This window comes from Notolabrus celidotus, chromosome 2, assembly GCF_009762535.1.
Source record: "Notolabrus celidotus isolate fNotCel1 chromosome 2, fNotCel1.pri, whole genome shotgun sequence".
Lineage (NCBI taxonomy): Eukaryota > Metazoa > Chordata > Actinopteri > Labriformes > Labridae > Notolabrus > Notolabrus celidotus.
This window is the reverse complement of record NC_048273.1, coordinates 17460302-17486648: the sequence shown is the minus strand read 5'-3', so window position 1 is coordinate 17486648 and position 26347 is coordinate 17460302. Positions and strand designations below refer to the sequence as shown.

Below are 26347 nucleotides of genomic sequence, written 5' to 3'. Positions count from 1 at the left end.
CGGAGGCAGTAAACAGGCTGTGAACAGGCTGTGGGCTCTGAGATTATTTCTTTGTCACCAGCAGAGCCACCAGTGTTGCTGAGCACTGCTGTGGAGCAAATCCTCCTAGAGAGGACTGATTGGATTTTTGTTCCAGGGAGCCTTTTGTGTTAGCAGCATAGGGACTAGATAATAGAGGTTGATGCCACTCTGTCTCTGTGTTATGGCTGCTGGATTGAGTTTTTGGACCCTGTGTGTGTGGTTGTGTTCGGGTGTGTGTGTGTGTGTGTGTGGGCCAGGACATCTTCTCTCCAAACAACCACTGCATCACTGTTATTTACAACCTACTGCATCCTCTCTGCTTTAGAGCCTTTAGGATGCTAACTATTGGAGCTCATGGCCACATTTTAAGTCTGTTACTAATAATAAGGCTTACAGTTAACCTGCCTATCTGATAAATTGTTGGTATGGGACTATTGCATGTTACTCTATGTATGTATCTCTGGGAGATATACCCACTGCCACAGTCGAGGGCTTTAACAGCTCTCAGTCTGTGCGTCTTTCCCCGTGTCAGAGTGAGCATGTACGCCAAATGGGTGTGAATGCTGAGTGATGTATGTATAAATAAAAGTTTGATACATTATTGATTTCCATAGGGAAAGTCTGCTTTTAATTGCCCTGCTTTCACTGGTGGGTTCAGCTACAGGACTACAGATTCAGTCTCCCTGCAGGAAGCTTTACACAACACACACACACACACACACACACACACACACACACACACACACACACACACACACACACACACACACACGCACGCGCACACACACACACACACACACACACACACACACACGTGAATCTGCAATCCTCAATGTCACTGTGCTGTCCTCCGTGAGAGTGGGTGACTTTGCATTGTCCGTGTTATAGGCAAAATAATTAAAACAAATCACTTACTTTCACAGGACCACCATAAACAACAAGCTCGTCAGAGCAGAGAATATTCAACAGTTATATTTAGTGAATTTCAGTGCAGATTTAAAGTTACACCACATTTTTGGATTAATGTTGTTCAAGAAGTGATTTTACAAGAAATATGACTCTTGAAGATACCAATTTTAGGATGTTAATCAACAACATTTTCAAACTCCTGCAGATGCAGAAATTTATACATGAATTAATTGAGACGATTAAATGTGTACCAGGACATAAACATCTGGGTTTTACTCAGAAGAAAATCTGTCTCTTATTTTCATACCAACAAAAACTGATGGTAAAATTTGTTAAAAACAAATCCTGATTTGTGTGGGGGGTTGCAAAGAATAAGCTCATTCAGGCCAAGTTTTTATTTCAGTAGTTGATTACAATGAAATTCTTTCCATGCATGGTACCTCATACCGAAGAAGATAGTTTCTGCATTTCATGCAGTGTTGTGGTTCATCTCTGGTTTAGGTTTTCTCATGCATCATTGTGTCTTTTATGAGAAAATTGGTTCAGAGAATGTGAAATTGGTACATCATTCTTTAGAGGCCCAACCAACATGAAATACCTTCTTGTGTATATCCTCTACTTTGTCTGAGCTATAGGGTCACCTGAACTGAAGCGTTTTATTAGTTTTGCAGATTTTAAAACCAGGTTTCGTCATCATTTGAACAGTGAATGTAAATGTCTTACTGCTGAGCACTGCTTGTTTCTATTGATTGATGTCATTTTTGCTTTTAGAGTGTTTTTTCTTATTGGAAAAGTTTCATCCCACTGTTGTGGCCAGGACTCTGTTGTAAAAGAGATGATGTTTCTTAATAGGAATACTCCCGGTAAAATAAAGGCAAAATAAAAAAAAGAGAAGTACTCAATTTATGGGAAAAATGCACCTTCAAAACCCCTGTACCTGTCTCTTTCCTGCAGCAGCAGCATCTCAGAAGAAAAAAGAAGCTGTCAGGTTGTGTGTCTCAGGCCGTGCTGCAGCTGATTGCCAGATTCATTTTGACTGTTTTCTCCTCCACAGAACTAAATGTGTTTCAGCAGTGAGACACAGACTGTTTCCCACCCTCACATCACCTAGCATCCTGCATCTGGATGGCAGAGGAGATGCATGACATGTGGCATCGTTTCTCACTGTCAGAGCTCGTTTGTCCTGGCTTGTTAGATGTTATTGTAGATATTTAACACTGTGTAGTATGTGTATCAAGTGTATCAAGGCATGCCAAGCCAAGTTTCGAAGCAGGGAGATGTGAAAGTATTAAGTAGAAATGATTGCAAACAGAAGTGTTGTTGTTTTTTTTACTTCAGATTTAAATAGGTTTGGGTCATTGTTATTATACCTTGAACAGATGAAATCGTGTTTGCATTTAGTTTAGATTTGCTTGCTAAGATGAAAAGCAGCTTTGGATATGAATAAAAACATGAAATAAAATGAAGATACAAGTGAAAAAGCTCAGTGCAATAAACAAAATGTATTGTACTTGGGAGACTCACTGCTCTTTCAACCAGAATTAATACAAGGATAATAAAAGAGCAGCAAAAAACAAAAAGCCAATAACACGACTGCTGGGTTTTGATGTGCTTTTTCAGACACAACAGCTGCGCAAACACTCTGTATTAAGCTCCAAATCAATCTTAACCTCCTCCAAGTGTACAGTAAGCTGCGGGAGAGATTCTGTGGAGGGATTTCTGATCGAGACCTTGCCTGTCCTTGACATGTGTATGTAAGTGTGTGTACTGGTCTCATTCTGGCTGGTGTGTGGTTAAGTAAAGGCCGCAAGTTGTCAGAGCCCCTTTAACATGCCCCTGCACCCCCTCCTCATCTGACCCACACACCCACCACCACGGGTCTCCCCTCCCTTAGCGAGGAGCAAGCCGCAGGTTAGCCCGCCTTTTATCTGCTATTATCTGTCAGATGCTGTGCACCTGTGAACCCGGCTGCCCCCTCTCTGCATGACGGGCGTCTGTGGCCGCTCGTCCAATCCCAGCACCCCCACCGCTGTCAGCAACTAGAAGTTCTCGGGCTGCCTTCGTCTCTGTCTGACAGCCGGCCTGGAGGAAAAAGGGGAAGAGAAGGAAAGGGGGGAAGAAATACCATTAAGATGAGCTGTATTCCCACAGACCAAAGCCTGCCCACCAGCCATGTGCTGCAGCTCACCTGGCTGCCAGATAAGTAGAGATTAGAGGAGAGGAGACGGTGGAAAAAAGGTATTAGAGGCATAAGAAAAATTCTCTCTGAAACCTGGGGACAGCCTTGATACTTTTAGGATTTCTTCTGTCGTGTCTGATATTTGATGCCAACACAGAGAGGGCACAGACACAGACAGTCCATGCTGCCTTTTTTCTTTTCTTTTTTTAAAGATTTGGCTATCTTTGTTCTTTTAGATATTTTTGCTTGTTTGCTCCCTTAAGTCTTCTATTTGACTTGCCACTGCTTGAATTGCAGTTCTGTAAGATCCTCGTCTAGTTAGCGGAGAATGACAGTTTGGTGACACTGTCAAGATCAATACAAGGCCACAGCAGGAGGCAGAGCGGCCCTAATGAACTGAATTGACTGGTGCTGAAATATGATCAGGATTTCTCTGGTGGTCATTATGTTTCTTATGAAGAAGATCAATGTCTCCTGTGTGGATTGCTGAGTAAACACAGCATGATGGCAGGGCCTGTGCTGATACCTTTCAAAACAGTTAATGAAGGATTTATTCACAAAAAAAGGTTTCCTCTGAGTGTGTCTTTCTTTTTCTTCTCTGTCTTTCAGTCAAAGGTCTGTTTTTAAGGCCCCACAAGCTTTAGCCAGTGATGTGCTTGTAGAAGGCTGTGCTGTTCATTTCATGGGCTATCACTTTTTAAATTGGTGAATGCCTTCTTCATGGTTGATTAGTAGCTCATGCGAAGCTAATTAAGAGGTATAATAAGAGAAGGACTGGTGAGATGCCTGCAACAAAAATAGGAAACTGTTTCAGCCGTGGATTGTAAACAGTTGTGATTGATCGTGGTAACGCATCGCCCATGAAAGACGCAAACGCTCCTCTGATTCTGTCATCTTGGAGCCAGACACCCATATCTTCATTTTGCTTGGTGCTTTCCTAATCTTTCCACAATGTTGCCTAAATGATCCCTCCATCCCTGCTGTCTAATGCCTGGCATCATCATTTTTTCTTGGTCTGGTGTCCCTGCCAACCATCATCACAGACACACCTGTAGCAGCATCTGTCCGTCCTGCAGATTGGCACAGGTGCTGCATTTTGACTGGCTGTCTACGTGCTGTTTAAATTGATGTACACACCTCAAAGCATCATGGGCATTTTTTAATTTTGTTTAGTTTTTCGCCTCTGTTTTGTTTGTCTCACGTATTTTCACACCAGAACTGATCACATTCATAAATGGGTCGTTTATTTAATCTGTCTGTCCATCTGTCCGTCTGTCAGTGGGAACTCTTTATGATTCCCAGCGTGACACTGCAATGATGACGTGTGTACCCGCAGTCTGATTCCATCATCAGCATCATTACTGCTATTATCCTGTGTCTCCCTTTAATGCAGGCTAATGGATGACCAATAAAGATAGATGAGCCTGGCAGTGTGGAGCTAATAGGCAGGACATGATGTCTGGCTTCTGTCCTGACTCTAGTCTTTGCTCGATCAAATGCCCTCATAGATAAACCATTGCTAAAATATTACCTTGAGTTATTCCTTCAGCTTCAATTCATCAAAGTAGCTTTGGCTTATAAGTATGCTGAAAGTTTATTACATCTTGCACTGGATTTTGTATGCTTGAGAGAGCATTTTTAAAAAGAGACGAATGGATTTATTAAATAAATGGTAGATGTGCTCTAAATTCTCATAATCGATAACATTTAGCTGTTCGTTAAAGTGCAATATTTTAAGCCCTTGTGGATTTATAGAAAGGTCATTTTAGACTTTGCTGATACATGCTGCCATAATGCCACATCTACCAGTCAACCTTTTATGTATTATACAAAACCTGTGAACAAAACTGCTGGTTCATTCAGGCAGTTCTGCAGTGCAACGTAGCATGAAATAATTACTGTGAGGAAAATGGTGTACATGGGTTAAGCTGTATGACTGTTTTTGTGCATGTAAACTGTTCTCACAGAGGCTGATGTGATGTACAGCACAATTCAGTAACTACTGGAAGGTTTTTAAGTATTATAAGTTGAGAAAATGTGCAACCCACATATGGTTATAATATGTACTACTGAGATGAGATAGCACACAAAAGGATGCAGGTGATCATGTGTTATTGTTGAACAGTGTTGAGAAGTACTTGATTCTGATTGGTCATTACAAAGCAATCAGACATGGTAACAATCCACTATTTTTTCTTCATATGATTTACAGTGAACTTGTATCAAATCAATGCGCAAAAATAAGTCTGGTAAATTCAAAATTGATTTGTTAACAGTGATAAAACCAAAAAAAGAGATGAAAACAGTGGCGCAAAGGGAGAAAGGATAGTGACACTAAAAGTTTACGCAATGACAGAGACATCTGCAAAATGGAAGATGCAAGAAGTAAGGACGCAACAGAACATGATATGGGATACGGGGGTGTATAAGGACTAAATAGCAAGGAAAAGGCATTTTTCAACCAGAGGGACTTTACCCCGGAACTACCTGCATTTCGACCGGTGGACCCAGGGTCTAAATTTAGTTCAGGGGTAGATAATCTCCCCCCTAAAAAGCCCCTGCTAGGAGGGTAGCACTTTTCAAAGGTCCCAGGGCTTTTGAGGGGCAGGGCCTGCAATGCTGAACGTCACTGATTGATAGATTATATGCATTGTTTTTATTCTGCCCGCCATCCACAATAACATCACACACATATGTGATGCACTTGATTTCTCTTCTGTTCTATCTTTTTTGTATGTGTGTGTACTTTTCAAAAAAAGAAGACGCTGTGATTCCCTTGATTTAGCAGCTTGTAACAGTAGTCTTCTCTCAGTCCACCGCAATTGTGTCTCTCCTGGTGTTACGGTTTGAAAAGTGACACTATAAACTGGAGACCTTCAGCTGAACATAACATGTGTTTGTGGAGTTTACACAGCTGTTGAAACACAGATGGATTTCCTTCGAATGCAAACAAGTTTTTTTGTTTATTAAGATTCAAAATATCCTCATCAGATAAGTATTTAAAGATCGTCTAAAGACGTTTATGAGGGACGCATCCGACTGAAAGTCTCCATACGTCACTGGCCTGATTTGCACAATCTACCCGGGACTTCAGCCAGCTGTTGAAATGCTGACAACAATGGTGGGCACAGAATCTTTAAGTTCAGGGTTAAGTAGTTCTGGGGGCTAAAAGACCCTGGAACTCTTGATCAAATTGTCACAGACTGACAGTGATGAGGCAGAAAAACTTGATCAGGTGCAGCACTGATTCATGCTGTTCAGCATAAGTGGAAATGTTCAGTGCAGCTTAATGGGAGCATTAAAAGCTAAGTTAGCTAATTTTAAGAAGGCTACAAAGTTAACTGACGATAGGGACACTAGTGTAACAGCTGTGTTTATTGGGTGGGTTGTTATTGATTTTTCTCGAGGAAGCAGAAAATATATGGCAATCATTCAGTACTAATTAATATAAAATCCAGTCTAAATGTTTTTATAAAGTACATTTAAAAACAACAGTTGATCAATGGTTGTACAACCAGAACATAAAAACATTAAAACACATTAAAATAATAGATCAATAAGAGCTATAAAATTGTAAAAAAAAAAAAAAAAAGAGTGGATATGAATAGAAAGGGAATTAAAAAGGACAAACCTTCATGCTGAGGTAGAAGCCAAAGAATAAAAGTACATTTTGAGGTTTCATTTAAAATCAGGCAGAGAGAGGGACAGCCAAACATGATTTTTTTTTATATTGGTCAAAAGCAGAGACTTTTGTACAATAAAAGACATTTGAAAACTCCACATATTATTGTAACTCCAACTTTGAGAGAAAGCAGTTTTTTAGTTTAGATTGAACATCTTCATAAATACAAGTTCAAACTTAAGCGGTGTCCGCATTAGTACACTGGCCACTTCAAAGACTGAATCTGAGAAGCCTTATGTTGACAAGCTCAGCCTTGTGGACAGGAGAGCCATTGAACAGAAGCTTAGATTAGCAGTAATCCTCAATTCAACTTGTGGAGAAGCTACTCAAATCTCTTGTCTATCACTCTCACTCCGGTTATAGTTTGTGGGGCTCTGCCAATTTTTCAAGACATAGAATAAACCATTGCTGAAACTAAAAAAAAATACCTCTATAAATTAATTTATTAACTAAATGTTGCAAAAATGTAACTTTCTAAAATGTTATGATGGTAGAAATTTGACTTAGTTTGTTACTTGGTTTTACTTCACAGAAAAGTAAAGTTTAGAAAATAGCATAGCTGGTACAGTAAACCACTCACTTGAATTGAAAACAGCCAAAACCACTGCTCCAGTAACTGAAATAAAATGACTGCCATTATGTTCTGAGAGTTATTGTCATCGCTCTGTTTGTTTGTTTTTCTCTTGTATACATCTACCAGACTCTGAGTCGGTCATACAGCACAGTGAACAAACATCATGGGGAAGCTGGCATTTGAAACTGGCGTAATCATAACTAACCAAATGCCTGAAACTATGAAACAAAATATCAGAGAAGAAAAAGAGCTCCATATAGTTCTGCATCAGTTACTTTTCAATTACAGCAGCCGAAGCAGAACGAAATTGTTAGTGTCATTTATCGACTGTGGTGCTCTCCATTAGAGTAACAACTGAGAGAAATCCATCCTGTTGTATAACCACCTGGCTGTCTTACAATAAGAGTTCATTTCTGTCAGCTGGCCTTAAGTCGTTCTGTTGTGATACAAGGAGCAGAGGAGAAGAGTACACCAGGAAACACATGAAAGCACAAAGAGACCAATCAAATCTGAGCCGGCAGGTAATAATCTTTGTGGCTTTTCTCAATTTAGTTCACAAGAACAGTTCCTTTAAGACACAGTTAGAAGTGAAGGGTGTATAAATTGATTGGAAAAGGTACTAAAGACGACTGATATGTCATGCTTTGTGCATCTAAGCGATGCTAAACTTTAAAGGTAAATATAGGACTAATGTACAAATGTTTTTTGTGTTTTTATATTTTTGCATTGTTTTGTCTTTTTAAGTACATCTTATAATTTACAACTGTTTAAAAAAATAAATCAAGCTTTTTTTTATGTTACACAAGTGAAGAGAATTTTAAATGTTAAACACAAATAAATAAGAATAGCTTTTGAAGCTTCTGGATCTGATTTTAAGATTATTTTATTGACTTTTAAAGCACAACATGGACTTGCCCCTCTATATATCTCTGAGCTTTTATCCCCCTACAAACCTGGTCGCAGTCTGATATCCTCTGGCAGTGCTCTGTTAGCTGTTCCAAGGACCCGACTGAAAACCAAAGGGGACAGGTCTTTTTCAGGGCTCCTACACTCTGGAACAGCCTGCCAGAGGAGATCAGACTTGCAGACTCAGTCCTGTGTTTTATGTGATTACTCAAGACACATTTTTACAGGAAAGCTTTTATTGTGTGATTTTATTTAATTTTAGCGCAGATTTTAAGGGTCTGTTTTATAAGTTTGTATGTTTTAAGCTTTTGTTTCTTTTTGCTTAATTTTGCTTTTGCTTAGCACTTCTTCTTGTTTTTATTGCCAAATATAAAGCACTTTGTTACTTGTATTGAAAAGTGCTATATAAATAAAGTGTTATTAATATCATCTGATCATCTCTAAATAGCAAAGTTAATGCATGTCTATTACTCATGCCTTGATGATTTGCCCTGGTGATGTGGACCAGGCAAGAGTAGCCGAGCGCAGACACCATCCCCAACCCCCCCTTATGTGTATATTTTTTTAATACTTTGTGAGGAAAAACTGTCAACCATATCCAAAGTGCAGGACCAAAGAGAAGTAAATAATGTATGCTTTTGTTAGATTCTTTGAAGACGATATGTGCTACGCGTTGCCCGTTTCAAATGTGGAAGATTTCAGCCCTCTGCACAAAACAGATTTTGATAATCAGAAGGTGTATCTGGTTCACAGAACTGAAGAGAATGGCAGCGCAGGCCAGCCGTGCGAAGCACAGATCCTTGCCCTTGCAGGTAAGTTGTCCTTTAAACACATCACCTTTTCTCTTGTCAGTGCTGATTTTTCTCCGTCTGATAAAGTCCTGATAATGTGCGTGAAACTTGTGAATGTGTCAGTGTAGATTCTTTTGTCCGATGTGTCAGGACGTGATCAGCTGGAGTCTGACACTGAGACACAACAACGTCCTCGGATGTGGCTAGCTAGACATGCTAGTTAGATATGCTAAGATAAGTTTCTCATGCAGTCATACCTTCGTGTCAGTGATTTCCAGATTTTTACATCCCGAGTGTCGTGTTCTAAGAGTCTGCTCCCCTTCACGATTAAGTAGTGCTGGTTGTTCAGCTAAATACGTGGCATGTAACGCTAGCCTGTCTCCGCTTGTTTACAACATGAAGCTAACGCTAGCTCCGTGTTAGCATGTCAGCGCTGACATGCCAGTGTGCTGCGTGCAGACGTAGAGCTGTCACTACACTGTAAGCACATGTGACAACCTGTGGATGACAGTAAGATTTGTCGATGTTTTCAATCGAAGTAAGGCGCTAGCTTAAGAGCTTTGTGTGTAACGGTTAGCTTGTTAGCATGTTTTCTGCAGGTTTGTGTGTCAGACGGGATGCTGCAGTCTGCACCGAGTCTCAGACAACATGTAGAGAACTCTCCGGCAGTAACATTTCAACGTCATGCCTGTGTCCTAACATGTTCGTGAGCTAACTCGTGCACGATCAATGGTTTCACGTTAGCTCAATTTACAGTCATTTCTGCTCAGGGACGTCTCTCTGCTCGATCTTTAACTCGCCACATCACTAATCCCTGAACCTGAGCTGTCTGGGCTGCAAGATCGGTGCCATCTAACACCTTCACAGCCGCAGTGATGTTACAGCGCTGTGTGTACAGGACGTTTTGTTTGTCAGCTCGGAGGAAAAGCTGATTTTTTTAGGTTGTGAGCCTAAGATGCTCAAGTAAAGATAATCCAACATAATGGAAAGACATAACTTCGTCGGCCCGGGTTGGACAAATGGATGAAATCGTGTAGGTAATGTCACGTTTTATGACAAACAAAAAAAACAAAAAAACATCAAACTTTTGTAATAATTTAATTTTTGCCTGCTTCTATGTCTTTATTTCACAGATACAGTAGAGGAGTTTGAAGACAGTATAATGCAAAAGAAGATGAAAATTCCCAAGATGTCCATCAAGAATTCAGGAAACTCTTTAGAGAACAATTTTGGGGAGGACAGAATGCCACTCAGACATAAAAAGGTAGGCTCACCTGAATTAGATTGTAATTGTTATATTTGTCGTTATGTATTGTTATATTGGAGGACACAAGTTTGAGCATTTCTCTTCACCAACTATTTTGCTTTGTCCTCTCTGTGACACCAGTGTTGTGACATACACTCACACTGCCACCTGATTACCCTTAGATGGTATCGATTCACTGATAGCACTATTACATTACAGATTAATTCTGATTCTTTGACAAATTTGAAATAGTAAAGTTTTCAACTATCACTCCTAAAATAACTTTAAATAATGTATCATAACAATATAAGGTAAAAATGTTTCCCACCAAATATCATCTAGACAATCATGTTCCATATCAGGAAGGACCCCCAATATAATCAAACAACGTTATGCCTTTGAAAAAGTCCACATCAACAAGTGTCTCTCCTGTTGATACATATTCAGCAACAGCCTTACATTTAGGATTTTCTATTGATAATACAACTTCACATTTCCATAAACTTGGATGACATCCAAAATCCCCCACGCTATTTTTACCATATGCTGGATTAACACAAATTCAGCACTCTGGACAGCTGCCCTTTCACAGACAAATCCTCTGAGCGGCTCATCAAAGAACTCAGTGACTCCTCTCCCCCCAGTTCCTATTGAGATCCACATGGTCAAAATAAACTGTTTACAGTCTGTTTTTGCTGTTTTTTTTTCCTTTTTTGATTGACAGTGTTTCTATGTGTGTTTCTATGTGTTCTACTTCTATGCTCTACTTTCAAAGAGTTGTTTGGAATCACCTTTGATCACAAGTGTCATTTGTTACTGGAGCAAAGACATATATCAAATATCGTATTAAGCCCCCAACAAAAACAGGACATAACATTATGTCCATATGACTAAACCCTCTTGTTGTTCTTTTTACTCATTTTTTTTATTGAACGTGTCCCGCCAAGTTTGACAGTTTCTGTTTCTTCAGGCCCTTTCTCAGGACCACGGACGCCCTCTTTCCAACTCATCCAAGAGCCTGGCAGCAGTCGTAGCTCGCCTGGAGCGAAATGCAGCCAGCTCCTGTATGGAGGGCGAAGAGGACCTGGATGAGGATCGGCTGGCCGAGGAGGTAGATGATGCAGACGACGAAGATGAAGATATGGAGGCAGAACATCAGCAGCACCATCACCATCAGCCACAGCAGCATTTAGAGGTGGACACAGATTGTGTGTCTGGGGTAGCAGCGGCTGTGGTTCCTAGAGTCCTGTACGAGGAGCTAGTTCATAGCTACAGACAACAAGAAGAGGAGATGAGGAGGCTGCAGCAGGAGCTGGAGAGAACCCGCAGACAGCTGGTGCAGCAGGCCAAGAAGCTGAAGGAATATGGAAGCTTGCTGACAGAAGTCAAAGAACTGAGGGACTTCAACAGGAGGCTGCAAGACGTACTACTCATGAGACTTGGCAGTGGTGAGGCACCAGGAGCATTTACACAAACACACAAACATTTGCTGATTACGCTGTGGAGTTAATGAGTAACCTTTAATCCTGTCAGCCTATTAAGGAAAATGGCAACAAAAATAAAGTCATTTGGTTTTGAAAAAACTATCCGAAATTAACCTTAAGGGGCCTCAAACAGTTCAGTGTCAGGTGGTACAATTTGATTAAAGACAAAAGTAATAACAGGTTTTAATTTCCAGTGGTTTCCTTATTCTATTCTTATCTGGCATGGCATTCATTGAGAACAGTGAAATATGTTGTGGTTTTTACTTTACGGTAAGAAAAATCAACAGTAGTTAAGAATGAAAAGAACATTTTATCAGTAAGCGTTCCAACATTTCGATTTACGTGTGCGAAAAAAGAGTAGGAAGAAGTAGCAACTAGAAAGTAAGAACTTTTTTACTCCTACCCCTTCATTCACTAGATGTAACTGGTATATTGATCATCAGGGAAAGTCTTATTCAGAGTTTTATTATTTTTTCCTGAGCAGTTGGAGATACTTTTCAGAGTTTTTTATTTGAGGCTGGATGTCAACATGTATTTTGTTTCGTCCTGCTAAGTTTAAAACACAGATACAAATGGAGCTTAGATAAATCAACTTTGAACTCCATTGCAGTACTTTGATGCTTTCAGAGATAGACCAGACCAGTGGTTAAAGTGACCTTCCTAAAAAAAGAAGGTTACCACAGGTTCAGTTCTCTTGTGTTTCATCAAAGACTTGCTTTAAACAGAAACCTTTGAGTCTCCTACCTGCTGTTAAATTTTAAAGAAGGTGTTTTGGTACTTGACCATCATTTCATTTTTGCAAGGTAAAGAAGGTGTGTTGAGGAGTTGTATGACTCTTTATCAATTTCTCAAACTCAGTTTCCCACAAGAGTCTTTATTTCTGTCCATGCCAAGCTCTCTAAGAAGCCTTGAGATGGCAGAGGCGAAAAAAAAGGAAACTGTTATGAGGTGAAGTGTACAGCAAAGCTTCAATATTAGCAAAAAGTATTATTGTGGTAGTTATGTAAGAGATAATGTACAGCGAGCAGGTGGTTATTCAAAATAGAACCCCAACAGGGTAGGACAAGTGTTGTCTGGGAAATGAGGCTTTCCTCATTTCTCAGCCCCCGACCAAAGATACAAACAAGTTGAAACTAAGTATTGAATAAAGATAATTTTACTGATCTAAAAAGGATTTGTTCATGCCACTAAAGAAGAGACTCTTAGATACAACTGTTGGTAGTGCTCTCTTTGGCAAGGTTTTTATCAGCAAATTTTCAGGTCAAATAAACATAAAACTTGACATTTTCATTCATGTTTAAGTCTCAACATCAGCCTGCTTTGGTGTTATAAATCACATTAAACATTTTCATTTTCACATTAAGGTCTTAAAATTAGCTGTTTGCATTCTTAGAAGAAAGCAGAAAATAACAGCAGCATCTGTATAAATTCCTCCTCCCTGTAACTTGGCCTTTACTATCTCCCAAACAGTCCCATAACACTGACAAAGCCCATACCATGTTATGATATGTGGTTGCTTTGGGTCTCACTGAGCTCCTTGTGTTTCGACATCCCCTGCTTGTGTCTGCCATGTGTTCCTCCTATGACGTTATTATTGTTCCTGAGAGCTGCTCTTTTCGCTGCTCGTAGCTGTGCAGCCTTTGATATTAATCTCATGTTTTGTGCTCTCCAAATAGATTAAGAGTGATAAGATAAATATACTCCATGGCATTCACAGATGCTCTAAGTAACTAACATTTTGGCCATATTGTCAACTGGAAGAGTCAAAATAATAAACATATGCTGGACTCCTTTCGTGAGATTGACTTGATATGACATGTATGATCTAGTTGTCACTGGTTTCACTCTTGCTTTTAAATCCGACGGCCAATATGAGATCAATTTAGAACTGGGTTATTTTGGCTCAAAATTCACTAAATCACGTGGCAGAAATGACACCGTCTGCAGAAACCGTAGCCTAGCTTGTGTTCTATTTCTCCCTGCAGTTTCTCATTACAGGGGACAAGCTGAGCAGCATCCGTTGTGGCCCCTTCAATTACTAGTGATTTAAAAGTAATACCACCCCACTTCAAATAAACTGAAATAACCCCATAAAACAAAGACAAGTGAAAGATTAACATTTCAGTTATAGTGACATTTTGGAAAACTGTATTTGTTTAAGTTTTCATTTAACTTCATAAGACATGCTGCTGAGCCTGGGAGCTCCCTGCACTTTGTTAGAATTTTAAAACAAAGATGTCTATTGTCTAAGATAAAAAAAAAACTTTAATATGTTCCAAATCTGAAAAGCTGTTTAATAAACATAGGCTTAAAAGCATTTAAACAAAGTTAAGTGTTGGAGTTTATATTATTCAAAATTTTGACGCCAATATTTCCCCTTTTACTGCAAATGAATATCGGCTCCAAATATCGGTTATCAGCCTCATGGACTACTCATAATGGGTATCGGTATCGGCCCTCTCTAGTTTTGACCAATTAGAATCAAGTATTTAACACAGCCAGGTGATAAGTATGAAAGGTGGATAATAAAACAAATTTGTAAGTGGTAATAAAAACAAATGATACAACAGTGAAATAAAAGTGATAGGGTTTTGTTGTTCCAGTACAAAAGAGGTGAATCCAATACAGTAAGCTATATGAAAAGCTCTATAGATGACAGTGTGCTTAGAAGTGGTGACGTTATAGTGCGCAGTAGTGTACAAACTCAAGCCTTGCCAGATGCTGGTGTTAACCTCAGCCTCACTTGTAGATCCGGAAAGATTCGCCTGGCTGCTGGCGAGACCATCTAATGGATAGATTAGAGCACCCTGTGGTGCTGTCGGGATGGGTTGGAGTGCATTGACCGATATTACAACTCTTCAGCTACACTGGAGCTTAGCATGGCCTGCCATCAAGCCTGCTTAGTAACTTTGCCAAAACAAACGCCTGTCTTGAGGCACTGGGGAGCCTCGGCCCAAGGCAGCAAAAGCAAGCAAGCAGAGAGCAGCGGGGCAACTCAGTAGGAACATGCTACTAGATGCTCTAGGGATTTAAGTGCAACAGGATATTCACAGCTATTGTGCAGTGTCATCATGGTCATGGTACATGGCTATGTAAAGTAGATATGCAGACACACGTATCTGTCACTTGTATAACAGTAATGTTACATTTGTATTCTGCATCTCCAGAGCCTATGCATGACAATGGCACTCAGACAATCAAGGCTGAAGTGGTTGAACCGATTGTAGAGGTCCAAGAGACATGCAGAGAAGAAGCCAACACCAGTTCCAGCTATTCACCCTCACCCAGAACAGTGTACACCTGCAACGATGGAAAGGTAAGGGAGATTATCTCTGCAACTAGCTTTTCCTGATTCCCTCTAGTTGGAACATGGATTCCAATTTTTCAATTATTGCAGCCAAATTGCTTATCTATCTATCTGCTTCCAACCCTCCATGATGTCCCTGTCCATTTCCATTCACCTACGTCTTTTTCACATTCTGACATTGATCCTTGAGGCAAAATTACCCATTCAAATGTAAACACAGTGCTTCCTCCGGCAATACAATTCCCAACACAGAACTGAAACACAGCACCAGTCAACAACTCTTTGACAAGCCTTAAATTAAGTCACAGATAACACACTAACCTGAAGTTTTCTGTTTCTGTTTTAGGCTTGTTAGTGATGCTAAATTAGCTAGCAGTAAAAACAGGCCTGTGCTTATTATAGAGATACATAAATTATTCATATTTCATGTACAATTTCATGTCTTTGGTTCTATATTTAAATATGTTTGAAACATATACCATCAAAGTTTAAATAACAGAGATTTTAACATTCACCCCAAGAACCCCTCTCCTCCTGTGAGAGCCTTGACTCTCGTAGTACCCATCCTTGTTTCTCTGGCTCTCTGCCTTGGGGGCAGAGAGCCAGAGGTAGCCTGATTTTGTAGGAAATGCTGTATTTCCTCTTAACACCCATGAACCTGGGAATATGCTGTCATAGTTGATCAGTCCTTTCCCCCTGGCTGCCCTACCCTAGCAGGTAAACAAGGTTGAGAAGATTATTATTGTTCCTGCAAGCCCAGCCGGCATCATCAGTGTTTATTGGCCTGTTAGGTTTCCTCACTCACCCCCCACCGCTGTAACTCAACCAGCGTCCTGTCTCTGATGACAGGGGGGGAATTGGTACTACAAGCTCTGGGGCCTTCAGCCACTTCAAGCGTGAAGAACACTTGCAAATTAGAACTCTCCTACATCAGGGACCCCATATTAATTATTTGCACGAGAGAAATTTAAATTGACTGACAGGTTAGCCCTTGTGAGAGAGAGAGGGAGAGAGAGAGAGTCTGAAGAAAGAGGAGAAGTGGAGAGAGCGATGGACGAGAGCATCGGAGAGGGAGGATGAAAACAATCTTGTCTAACTTGAGGGCAGTAAAAAGCTTGTCTGCTGGCCGGGGGCCTAAAGCACATTAGCTGCACAGGGAAAAGCCTTTTGGATGCTGGCCTAAAGACTTTACAGTGATAAGAGAGTAGAGAAGGGAAAGGGAGTCGCACATGCCCCCTGCTGCATTAGCTCACCTAGAAGACCAGGGCAGTCTGCCTAGGCTGGCAATCGGCTTGGAGTGATTGGTGGAGGCTTATGCAACGTGCAGCGGCAGTGTGTAGGGAGCTCCAGGCTAAGTTCATAGTGGAGGTAATCCAGGCTACAAGCAGCCAGTGGCCTGAGCTTATTTATGTATCCTTGCTGGTGAAAGTGGTGCTTCTTGGGATTTGTAATTTGGTCTAAGCGGGATCCGGTTCATCAGTGTTCTCCCATGACAAGCCATGACCTGCCTTGTTGATTTAGATTTAGATGGTTTTACAACCGCATGGGGTATTGCTGATTAGTGGAACTGGATTGGGATCCCACAGCACCAAACACAAGAAAGGTGATCTACAGCATCACCTATGGATTCGTTTTGATATGGAGGTTGACTATACGTTTAAATCTGTTGTTTTCTACTTTGAATCATAGCTTTCCAAGCATTAAGCCATGATTCAAGTTTTTACCCCAGTGATCTTCTTAAACTTTTGAGCTTACTTGTGTTGATAGTTGTGTATTCTTTCTAAAATACCATAAAGGTTTAATGAAATTCACATCCCTGCTCCAAATCTGAAAAAACCTTACAGAGTAAAAAGTGCTCTGAAGCCTCATGCTTCAGCATCTGTTGAAAAAACATGAACTCATCGAGGACAAGAACTATGTTTTTGTCCAGTTCTGTTTTCATTTCCTTCATGTCCAAATGTTTGAGGGTTTGTTTGTCAGAATCTTTGCTGGTCAAAGACGCGTATAAAACAAACCCATCGTCATAAGTCCCAAAGATAGCTGGTGAAACATTTGTTTTGCCTATTTGGTTGATTATATCTCTTATTTTCCTTTTTGCAAACAATTCTTAAATAGGTAAAACCTGCATGATAAAGACAGTAAGAATTAGACTGTCCCTTGTAAAATGGGAATTGTGTGCTTTAAACATAGACTGTATAAAATATGGACGTAGGATCCGTGACGTCACCCATCTGTTTCTGAAGCGCTGTTTTGAGGCAAATCGGCGGCGGCAGCCATATTGCTGCTGTCGAGCCAGTGTGACGTAAAGAGGTGGAGTTTGAGCCTCCTAGCCAACAGCTACATTGTTCCAGTGCAGTGCAGTGAGATGTGCCTCTCATTGGAAGACTCGTAATCTCAATATCTTCAAAATTGCCGCGTTAGAAAAAAATTCACCCCCCTCACAGTGTGAGCTGATCGAGAATTAGCTATCCAGACTACATTTGTCTTTTGTACCAGGCAGTAAACATGTTTATTTCTACTATAAATATCGTCTGTTTCCCATTCATGTGTATGTGACTTCCGGTACTTCCGGAGCCAGCCTCAAGTGGATCCTCAGTGAACTGCAGTTTTTAGCACTTCCGCATTGGACTCATATTTTTAGACCGAAGGTTACCGCTTGGCTTTAAATTGTCAACATCACAGTTTGCTTGTTTTTGAACCTGAACACAAAAACTATTTATTATATCTTGCACTCTGCAGAATATGATTTTTTCTGCCTTTGACTGTAAATGTGTGTATTCAACTGTTATCTGGTCCTGTTTATAGGTACACCTCGGTGGAGGTATTTGGGTAGAGGAGGAGAAGTGGCACCAGCTACAGCGGACCCAGGGAGACTCTAAGTTCACAAAGAACCTGGCTGTCATGATCTGGGGCACAGAAACCCTTAAGAACCGTAGTGTCACTGGAGTAGCCACCAAAAAGAAGAAAGATGCCCTGCCCAAACCTCCACTGTCGCCCAGCAAACTGAAAATCGTCAGAGGTAAGATAAACTTTAAAAGCCTATGAAATCAAGAGCGCGAAACAGATGAATCCTTGTTTTGGTGAGTCTTTTGTAAGCTGAGATGAGGTGGAAAACATCAGGTACAGACAAAATGATTTCTGCTCTTGATACAGGCTTCCAATTATTGAATTGTATTCATTAGACACCAGACAAAGATAAGATCAGCCGTTTTCTAATCTAATGAAGTCTGACTGCTCACACTCACTCCTTCCCCAGAGTGTCTCTACGACAGAGTGTCTCAAGAGACAGCCGACAGTGCAGAGATTACACAGAGATTGTCCAAAGTGAACAAATACATTTGTGAAAAGATTATGGACATCAACAAGTCCATCAAGAACGAGGAGCGGCGGGAGTCCAAGCTGCTCATCAGACAGACAGTCAAGATGGAGAACTTCACCTACGACGGCATGTAGTGGTCAGCAGTTGTCACGCCAGCGCCTTCTGCCCAGGATTTAGAGGGGACTTGATATGGGGGATTGGAGGATTTTTGCCAGAGTTTCAGGAGCAGTTTTTTTTTTGTATTTTGTTGACACATTGGATTTGTTATTCTGTGAAACTCTTAAACAAATAGACTGTTTCCCAGCCTCCCAAGCAACCATCAGCTTCCTCAGTGCCCAGTTCCCTCATTGGCCAGCAGACAGCTTTACCCACCTTCTTCACCAAGTTGATATGAGCTGGTATGAGTGGTTTTATAAGCTTTACAGTGGTATTGGTACGGAGACATGGTTTATTGATGTGTGTGCATTTATGTCAAAGGTGAGATTAGATGTAATTGTTAAATTGATTTATTGTTCTGTGTCAGAACATCATTTTCCTTAAACTTTTAAAAAGTAAGGTTATTTACATGGGCAAAGTCTTATGATGCTACAAAGATAATGATAATAGCTTGCATTAGATCATAGTGGTTTGAACTGTTGGATGTTTAGGTGACAACCCTATAACTGCTGAGAGTTTGTGGTTGGTACTTAATGTGTAGAAAGGGACATCAGGGTGTCAAATGCACAAGTCTTAATTGGTAACAGCCATACTACGTTTTGCAACGGAGATTCTGTTTCTCCAAGAGATTAATTATTCCCCATAACTATAGGTCAATCGTAACACGCCACTTCATTATGAAGTGTGCTTACGGAGGTTTAATGACTCTGATGTGGAGTCCAAAGAGTGATATTTGTATTTCCAAATGTTTTTTATGTTGACCTTTTAGGTCCGAGCAATTGCCATCATGAGAGAGCACAAGGAAAGCTTTAGATTGGTAATTCCTGTGTTACTCTTAACCAAACAAGTCACTTTCAGGCAGTTTGACTGTTGAATTAGTTCTAGTGGTACAGGCATGTTGGTGCCGAGAAAGGCCTTAAATGGATTTGGCAATCACCAGGGGCTTGTGTGCCTCTGGATTTTCTAGTAGGCTGTGATTGTAAATGTACAGGAAGCTGGTTAACGCTTCACCTGCACTTTACTGTGAGAATGCAACAGGTGGCCATAGGTACTTTTGTGTGTGATTTGCTCCATCAATTTGAGCTGAGCTGAGCTACTTGCTAACCCACCACTTGTCCTGTATTTAAAAGACGCTGTGCTGCATGGGGCGATGTAGGGGGATGAAACTCAAGGCAAAGTTAGCACAGTTCAGGTCGTGATGTTGTGGGCAGTGTTAGCTGTGGGTAAAGCTGTCTGTCTCTCTATTGAACTGTTGAAGATTTCTGGGCCTGTTGAACCCAAAATAACCCCCCTCTTTTTTAAGACAGCCACTGGGGAACAAAGTAAGGTCGCTCCAGTGACAATTTCCTCTGAACTATACCAGAACTTTGAAAAAGTCCTCTCTTTCTTGTATGTTTTTGTTTTTTTTCATTATTTTTTTCTCTACAGTTGTTTATTGTTTTGATTCAAACGGTTTGTGTGGCTGTCTGCAGGCTGGAACTAAATGCTGCAGATTAAAATCTCAACTGTGACCTAACTGTGGCTAACTGTGAATCTGCTGCAGAGCTGCCCATCAAGCCTCTTTCCTCTTCAGACTCTAGATTCTTGTGTCTCGGTTGGTTTGTTTCTCTCTGTCTTTTATGTCCGTCTCAGTTTTTTTGTTATTTCAAAAGTTGAGATCAGCCTTTTGTTAAGCTACCTTTTGGTTTTGGAGATATTTTAGTGTATATACAACACATCTTTTTACTTTTCCACCAAACATATATTTCAGTTTTTTGTCATGTTACAGTTATAAAGGTTTGGTTGATCTGATTGATGTTGTAATTCCATGTTACCTGACAATTTCTTGTATTTCTTTTTACTCTTTTTTTTTTTTTCATGAGTTGTTGGCTTTAAGCTTGATGTTATATCCAAATGTAGATTGGTAGAGTCTACAAAGATATGAAAATAATCTATCCCTTTTTAGCCAAAGTGATCTCTTGGAACAAGAGAAACATGGCTTTCTTAACTACAGATTCTGACAAAGCCCATATATTAAACCACATTCACAACATGTGATATTTATTATAAGCCTCACCGTAGAATCTACCTTATATGATCCGCCACAGTTATATGAAAATCTGTATTGTTGAACTGCTATGCTCTAGAAATTCAAATGCAGTAGTTAGATTCACACAAATCATTTACATTGAATGCACTTTAAAGTTCTTGGCAATTCTTCAATCTTAAGGAAATGTATTTGTGGTATACGTCCTTTTCAAAATGTGTTTATAGAATAAGGCCTAAAACTAATTGTATTATTATGAAGCACCTTAGAAAACTTTGGTTTTATTGTTTTGTGGTGAGAGGAAGTTATAGGATATGATTTAGTTTTGTCTGTCAGATGTGCCCCTGTCATGCCAATCTTCATAACAACTTAAATAGATTGAATACGTTCAACTACTCCTGATAAGTAGTAACACCACTACTTCTAAATATTAAAACCTTAATGGATAAATTAGGCCGTTACGGCCTCCCTCATGGCCTCCTGAACAATATATGACCTACTTGACAAATTTACAAGCAAAGGTAAACAAGTCATAGCTTATAAGCCCAAAACAGAAATCACCAAGCTAAAGATATTTAACTATGAAATGTGCAAGCTGACTGGAATATGTGCTTTAACTTAATGTGTGAAAATGCTGGTTATGTATAGATATGACTTATATAGAGATAATGTGTATTTTTACAAGTGAGTGGTAACTGTAAGCCAAAGTATTGAAGGCTGAGATCAAGCTAAAGAAGGCGGGATGCTGACTGAGGAATCAGCGGGGTTTGCACAAAAATGGCTAAAGCCAAGGTGATAGAGCTTAGTGAATCTTAAGTCACAAAAATTGTGACATTAATATTATTTTTCTTTTGTTTAAAAAAAAAAAAATCCCTTTTTCAGTATCTTTGAATTTTTTGTTTTACTTGTACAGACCAACGTGAGGTTAATGTGCGCTAACATGTATTGAAAATACATGTGATTTAAAAGAAAGAAAAGATTTCTGCTGTGCAAAGCAATCATGCTGAAATTCTGACACATTGTTATGTGGTGTGTTTGTGTTTGTTTCTTTGTTGTTTGATGCCAAAAGGGTGTGTGGTTAAAATCATGCTTTAAGACAGAGCATTAATAGAGCTATTACATCATCTTGAAATGTTAACTTCTTTTATAGGCTGTTTTCCTGGAGCGCGATTAAGCCTAATCCTTTAACTAAAACCATCTTTAGTGGATGAAAGCTGTATGGAAGTACTGTATGTTTTTAACCCAGATTTTGATTAATCTCTGTCAAATGTTCCAAGTCACTTGCAGAGGAGCAGTTTGGGTTGTAGCTGCATATTGGAGCCATTAATGGATGATATAGGCTAGTTTGGCTCTGTATCACCACACCAGACCTTCCAGTACTCTCACTGTCACACTCAAGTAGCGATAAGGAGGAAATGTAACCTCTCTGGCTCTGTGATCCTCTTCCTGTGCCACCTCTATTTCCTCACTCCCCTGACATTTATATGGACTGGATTTCAAAATGCAAATGTATCAAGATAAAAGCAAATCCTATTGCTAGCTTGGTGTTTTGGCTTATGTTGTGAACACCCGTCAAAGTTTTGGAAGTCGGGGAGCTTTATGTTGCTTTTTGACAGTTCGCTTTTTGACAGTTTGATTGGGAAAGAAAGCGATTAGCTTTAGCTTCCCTGTGTGGAACAAGATAAATGGTTTCATCCTGCAGTTTTCACAACTAAGTGTACACAATAAAAATAACTCTCTGAGCCTCAGATACAATGTCAGACTTACTCAAAGTAAGAAAACAAACATGAGGAACACATTGTTGGGCCTATATTTTTCTTAAGGTATCAGTAACTTTGTATACAATCCACAAACCGGTTCTACTTCATCTAACTTCACCGTCCTACCTCATTGTTGCTCTGGTGTTTGTTTGTCAGTGACTGTAAACTATGTGTGTATATTAAAAAAAAACTATAGGAAAGATATACCTGGTAACTCAACATGTACAGCATATAAAACTTGTAAAACACCTCAGTACACGATATCATTCTTAGGAGAAATCAGTTTTATTACCTGCTTAAAGATGCTGCTCTAAAGGGGTGTCTGTGTGAGGGGTCGTCTCTGAATATATATCTTCGCTCTTTGCTATGTCGTGCAGTTGATCAGTGGTTGTGTTCTGTCTCTGTATTGCATTCTGAGATTTTTACTGGTTGACGGTGCTACCAGCAAACAGTTCAAAAGCTGATCTGTCTCTCGGACCTCAAATGGTGCTGTTTTTCTATGTTTTTATCCTCATAAAGCTATGTTTTATTCAGGTGTGTCAACCGCCACTATCCCCTCAGCTAATCAAATTGTAAGCCAAAATACATTGCTCAACGATAAACCTGCTATTACTGTATCAACTATATGCTATCCATCCAAATATTGTAGATAGTGATTATATCCTCAGCTGTGATTTTCAGAAGTACCTCAGAACTTGCTGATTTTCAATGGATGCATCTGCTTCTAGCACCTGTTGTCTACCGATATTACTTTGTTGCAGTGAATTTCAGAAATATGCATTTTTACTGGTTAGATCAGGTTCACTATAAATAGTACATGACTATTATATCACACTCAGATGACCAATAGATTTAAGGGTTACACTGTTCACTGGTTGCATGCCAGGTTGTCATGTAAGAAATCTCCGTTGGATTGGGAAGTGTTTGTAACAGTCGACGAGTTCCTCAGCAAAACCATGATGTGTTTGGTCCAGTTTGTCTGACAGAAGCAGGATTCCATTGGTAGTTCTGTTGATGGTTGAAAAATGCTAAACATTGGAAGTGGTATAAGACATTTTCAAGTATGAAATGTGTCAAGAATGTAGAGTTAATGATGTAGGTTTACCCCTCCCTGATTCTGATACCAATACTTAGTATTGTCCCATACCAATGACTCCTCTGATACTCTACTATCTGAAAACATGATGTCGTTGAAAAATACCGATATCTGACATATTGCAAGCTGTGACTGAGGTTACCCTCTCTGCTAACACCACAGTGTGTATTTGAGTTTTGACGTTACCAAAAAAAATTTTAGGGGTATAATTGGTTATGATATCAGAACAGTGCATTTATTACATTACTGGTGACTGATACCAATACCAGTATCTGTATCTGGGGCCAATACTAGCACAAGCCCATTGACTAGTGGAATTTATGGCCGTATCAGTGGTTGATACCACTACCAATAACCGTATCAGAGGCCGACAAGGTTACCACAATGAAAATGGAACATTGATTGGTGTATTTGCCATTACCAGTTTTTCCTCACAAAGACTGTTCAGGGTGTTTCACTTGTCTGAGTTAGAATGAGTGATTCCTGTTACCACTGTCACTTTTGTAATCCCCAAAGTGTTGTCTTCTGTTAATACAGTTCAACTGTCCTCAGTGTTAGTAAATAGAAATTACTGTCGCAATTTGTTTATGATTGACTCCTCGTGAACCCAAATCAATCATTGAAAGATTGCATACATTTTTCTCCCTGCACAGTGACGCCAATGGAATCTTTTTTGCCCCAAATTGTTGGAGGTATGCTCAGTTGTCAGTTTGTATGTATGTATGCATGTGTTTTGTTTATTGCTTTTTTTACTCTTACGATGTCTGTGAACATGTATCATGCTGAGGAGCTCCTCTCTACTGTGATCATTATGTGTGTTCAAACACACAGCAGTTGGTTTCTTGGAAGCTCTTAAGCCATTCGTTGGACTGTTTCATAATGGTTCAATTTTAAGCTTTGCTCTGGTCCAGGGAGTTGACCCGGGGAGTTTTGTGTCTAAATGAATTCCTATGCAGGTGTGGAGTTGTGATCACCTGGTACCACATCACTGTTGGGTGAGGGGCCAACCAGGGGGGAGATAACTGGGGAGCGTTCAAAACCTTTGAATGTGTCTGGAAAGCCTTGAGATAAAGTCAAAGTGGACAATGGCGACATGACAAATCAGTACAGAACTATTACAACATTTTCATACTCACTAAGCTGAATTAAACTGGGCTATACGGGGCTGCTTGAAAATGTTTATAACAGTTATAACTGCATTGCATTAGGGGAAACCAGGGTTGTTACTGAGTGGAGTGTTTTCAGTTGGTATGATAATGTGAAAAGAATTTGCAGTAAAAACTCCCTCACCCTACTTTAGCCTCCCAGAGGCATCCGTACATTTACAGAAGATGTTATAAGTATATGCGATAGAGAGTGTTTATGTCTTTGCTAAACCGGCCACACCTCTGCTATGCGAGCAACTCTTTGACGCTTAGCATCCTGTTTTGTGTTTTCTCTTGCTGCATTCAGGAACACCTGTTTAATGTATAGATAAACTGAAATAAATCCAGACTTTTATTCTATCAGCACAAACCTCTTGTCTTTTTTTGTGTCTGCTGCCTTGTGTTCTTTATTCTCTACCTGTTTATTTCTTCAAGCATTGTGGGTTTTTTTGTAAGGCACCTGTTAGATATTGAATGCTGAGATTAAAATCAGAGTCAACCTGCCTGTTTCTCTATTTTTTATTATCTATCTTCAAACTTAACATTTTATACGCTGCTGATAATGCCTCTGTCTAATATCTGGGGGGGAAAGTTTTCACATATTTTAACTTTATGGTTCAGATAGTAATGATGATCTCATACATATGTTTTATATAGAGCTAGCTGTTAGACGTGATGTTAGCCTACCTTTACACAAAAACTGGAAATAAGTTAACTCTTTACTTACCTCACCTCAAATGGGGAATAAAGGATGTACTAACTTTCACCTGATTAATGAACATGTTTCATCTCAGCTGTTTTTTAAAATATGCACACACAAAAAAATTATCCTGGTGCCACTTTTAGAAATCAGTGTGACAGTGCTGCATTGTTCACCGCTTATAACATATTTTCCAAAAGTTACAAGGGTCTCTGAGTAAGTAAACTTAATTTCTGCTGATAGTATTTTCACCTCAATCTGTATATTCTACAAACCACCAGATCGAGGTGAAATCTGGTCAATAGCTTGGAGCGTAAACCTGGCTCATGCTTTAAGTGTTATTTTTTTACTCTGGAATCCCACTTAACTAATGTCAAGAGAGTTTTTTATTTTCAAATTGATGGCCATGTGTGCTGAATGGGCTTCAGCAAACCTTACTGACCCCTAGGCTAATTCAAATTTGTCAGCACACAGCGACTTGTTAAACATTTAATTTAAATGCGAAGATTAAAATGAGATTCTGGGTTTGCCATACAATGGCACAAATTAAATTTTAAAGCATCTCCTAATGTTGTCTGACACAAGACAGACTGACAGATTTACAGACAGACAGGCGGAGGTAGAGAACTGTGATGTTACTTTTTTGACAACTCATTCCCCCATATACACAGATCAGTGTTGACATGTAAGCTCTCAATGCATTTTAACGCTACATCTCATGCTACCTTTCGTCCCCATAGACTCCGTATAGAGCTTCTGTCACCACGAAGTTCCCTCCCTCTCTCCAGTACATCCCCAACACTCTGACTATAGATCTGTGTTTCAAGTTTGTTGTTTTTTTGGAGTGCATCTGCACTGAAGGTGAGGGGATCAATGGCACATTGTTCTCAATGTCAGCCACAAGATAACAGAGACCAACAGTTCACTGTAGTGTGTTTGTTCATTGGCCTGCCTCTGTGCCACACTGAGTGCAGATGACTGGCAGAGCTGAATCTAACATGTCCCATGTCCAAACCACTGCAATATCAACTCAGCTGCAGGAGAGC

The 26347-nt window shown here is 39.9% G+C and overlaps 2 protein-coding genes and 1 long non-coding RNA gene across 6 annotated transcripts in view; 2 read left to right on the top strand and 1 right to left on the bottom strand.

Annotated features, from left to right (window-relative positions):
* Positions 1-26347, top strand: part of agbl4 (ATP/GTP binding protein-like 4) — a 318584-nt gene that overhangs the window by 253544 nt on the left and 38693 nt on the right. The window lies entirely within an intron of this gene.
* LOC117827267 lies at positions 2414-9612 on the bottom strand. The gene is made up of 2 exons (XR_004634178.1): positions 9320-9612; positions 2414-3012 (listed from the first exon to the last, which is right to left on the bottom strand). It is a non-coding gene; the product is annotated as an uncharacterized LOC117827267 (long non-coding RNA).
* Positions 8808-24971, top strand: bend5 (BEN domain containing 5). 4 transcript variants are annotated; one of them, XM_034703783.1, is made up of 7 exons: positions 8821-8901; positions 9025-9083; positions 10196-10326; positions 11279-11756; positions 14960-15108; positions 17905-18118; positions 18356-20090. In XM_034703783.1, the coding sequence occupies exons 3-7, from the start codon at positions 10225-10227 to the stop codon at positions 18550-18552; spliced, it is 1140 nt and encodes a 379-aa protein (XP_034559674.1). In that variant the 5' UTR covers positions 8821-8901; positions 9025-9083; positions 10196-10224; the 3' UTR covers positions 18553-20090. The 4 variants fall into 4 exon arrangements, with proteins under 4 accessions (XP_034559661.1, XP_034559674.1, XP_034559677.1 ...); XM_034703770.1 differs by having other exon boundaries at positions 8808-9083; positions 18356-24971; XM_034703786.1 differs by lacking the exons at positions 8821-8901; positions 9025-9083 and adding an exon at positions 9189-10099 and having other exon boundaries at positions 18356-24971.